Source organism: Hermetia illucens, chromosome 1, assembly GCF_905115235.1.
Source record: "Hermetia illucens chromosome 1, iHerIll2.2.curated.20191125, whole genome shotgun sequence".
NCBI classification, from domain to species: domain Eukaryota; kingdom Metazoa; phylum Arthropoda; class Insecta; order Diptera; family Stratiomyidae; genus Hermetia; species Hermetia illucens.
The window spans coordinates 5393459-5395940 of record NC_051849.1 but is presented as its reverse complement, the minus strand read 5'-3'; the positions used below and the strand labels follow the sequence as shown (position 1 = coordinate 5395940).

Sequence of the window (2482 nt, the reverse complement as noted above, 5' to 3'; positions counted from 1 at the left end):
ATCAAATGCAAAGAAGGAATTTCCACGCTTTTCAGATATAATTTTCTTCAATTGAATAATAAATCACTTCACAAGTTATTTGACCAGAATTTTTCAACACGGCATAGCGACCACCTGTCATCAACTTTTCAGTGGAAAAATAAGGTGAGATATGGATGAAATAAGATATTTTCCATTGAACTTACGACATTCCATTTCGTAATTTTCTTTCAATAGATGGATTTCAATAATAACAGATTCGGAATAAACCCACCAAGCTTTGTAAGTACAATTTGAGTGTAATGTAAATTTGATGTCTGCCCAATTCAAAGTACATCACTCCCCGGAGGTGAACAAAATAATTAGCGCGTTGATGTGAAATATTGAGGCATTGATGGTTTTTTCGGAAAATCAAACACTAAAAGATATTTTCAACTAATATATTTGCTTTTTTGTATTTTTATTCATTTTTTTTTTAATTTTTTTAATATTGTGTTGTATAAATTGAGTATTTTGCTGGTTGTCTTTCATTCTCCCGCAGACGACTTTCTTTTGTAAAAAAAAATAACAAATAAATTCCGTACGGAAAAAGGAGAGCTAAGACGATCAGAAGATATTTTCCCTTTAAGGAAAAAAACACATTTTTGATATTTGTAAAAGTATTTACAATAGATCTAAAAGTAAAACAATATATGAGAATTCAGAATCATAAGCTTAGAATCGTCGTGGTGACTCTGTGGTGGGGGGTAGTGATGCCAAATATTCCAAAGCACGTTGAATTGCTGGTGGGATTGGTGGTGAGGTTGGGATGTGATCACCTTGTGGTTGGAATCCATTCTCATCCGACAAGTAGGTCAGGCGAATCAATTGACCATCGGGAGCTGTGTATGAGTATTGACCTTGAGCAACCTGGAAATTTTTGTGGAGATTAAATTATCATAGTTGAGACATGGAGGGATGGTTTAGTTATTGTTCGAAAGTTCAACAAAAAAAAAAGATAAGAGAAGTGCGTTATGTTTTGGGCCGAAATACTCCTTTTTACTTCACAGATGAAGTGGCGTTCCACAACTGGTGTTCTTTGTGATCGACGTATCAACGAACGTCTCAAATCTAAAATTTACCGCAATGTCGTCCGTCCTGTCGCTCTCTATGGTTCTGAGTGTTGGCCGACTATAAAAGACAATGAACGGCGTCTTGCGGTAATGGAGACGAAGATGCTACGTTGGACTAGTGGCGTCACACGTTTAGATCACATCCGAAATGAGAATATCCGCGATCGTTATAGGGTTGCACCGATCGTGGAAAAGTTGCGAGAGAGGCATCTTCGATGGTATGGTCACGCAATTCGTGCAAACGAGAATTAAGTCTTAATCTCCAAATTCGTTATCAATTTAAAATGTTGTGTCAAATTATACCAAAAAAAAGTAATACACAAAGCTAGGTAAATATTTAGTACCAACCTGGGCCTCAGTATCCGTTCCAGGATTCTTCAGGTATCCTTGTTCTTCGGCAGCTATTCCATTGCCAGTCTCATAACTCCATTTATATGATCCGTCAAAGTTCACTTCCTGCTCCTGTTTGATAATTGGAACTGGTTCCGTTGTGGGTCCTTGAGGGGCAGCGGAAACGATTCCAACTAAAGCCACAGCCAAAACAATCTGAAAACAAAAGTTTGCACTCATTTATACTTTTGTAAATTTATCGATATCCGAAAAGTGCAGCGGATCCAGGATAGTCTATTTTGAATTTCCAAAGATCAACCCGTTAAATTCACGATTTAATAAGGGCATCCCTGAGGTGGATGATTGGTTACGAGGACACTTTTTTTTTCATCACACAAGTTAGAACTATTTCCTTTTATGTAAATTTAGATTTTTTTCACTATGATTGACTGGACCGATTACTACACTGGTATCAAGTTAAGAATTTAAATTTTTCCTTACAGTTAGCTTCATTCTGAATATAAATGTAGTCCGATTTGGGAATGAAAGATCACTTGATCACAATTAAACGCTTACTGTGCCTTTAGTGGATCCCATCGAGATTATTTATACTTGCAGAATTTTTTATTTTATCACATACACGCGGATGGTCTTTGTCGACCATGACAGTAGCAACTGTTGCTATGACTATATCTATAGACATGCTATCATCACCTCACCCCCATCTGCAATGGTAATTTTCATGGAGATACATACGACAAGTTGCAAGTGTGCACTACTGTTGTTGGTCAAGATGAAAATTATTTTTCCCACCAGAGACAGATTTTTGCCATTTTAACAAGCCATTCATTGCACAGCTCATCTACAATCAACGAAATCTTCTGCTGCTTCTTCGGTGTCTTCTCTTCTTTGCTGGTATACCGCGTGCGCTGCGGCCGCGGTACTTGCCATCCAGTGTCCAATGCAAACAGTAACCTTCGCGCATTGTTATAAATTTTACTGCCGGCTTCTTTGGTTACATCTCTGTCAGAGTATCTTTTCTCGTAAACATTTTTACCGTC

General features: G+C 37.5%; 1 protein-coding gene across 1 annotated transcript; it reads right to left on the bottom strand.

Moving 5' to 3' along the window:
• Positions 1-405: 405 nt before the first annotated feature.
• On the bottom strand, positions 406-2076 carry LOC119658702 (endocuticle structural glycoprotein SgAbd-8-like). The gene is made up of 3 exons (XM_038066295.1): positions 1923-2076; positions 1440-1637; positions 406-888 (listed from the first exon to the last, which is right to left on the bottom strand). Exons 1-3 carry the CDS (start codon positions 1932-1934, stop codon positions 694-696), a joined length of 405 nt encoding a protein of 134 aa, XP_037922223.1. The 5' UTR covers positions 1935-2076; the 3' UTR covers positions 406-693.
• Between the last annotated feature and the right edge of the window lie 406 nt (positions 2077-2482).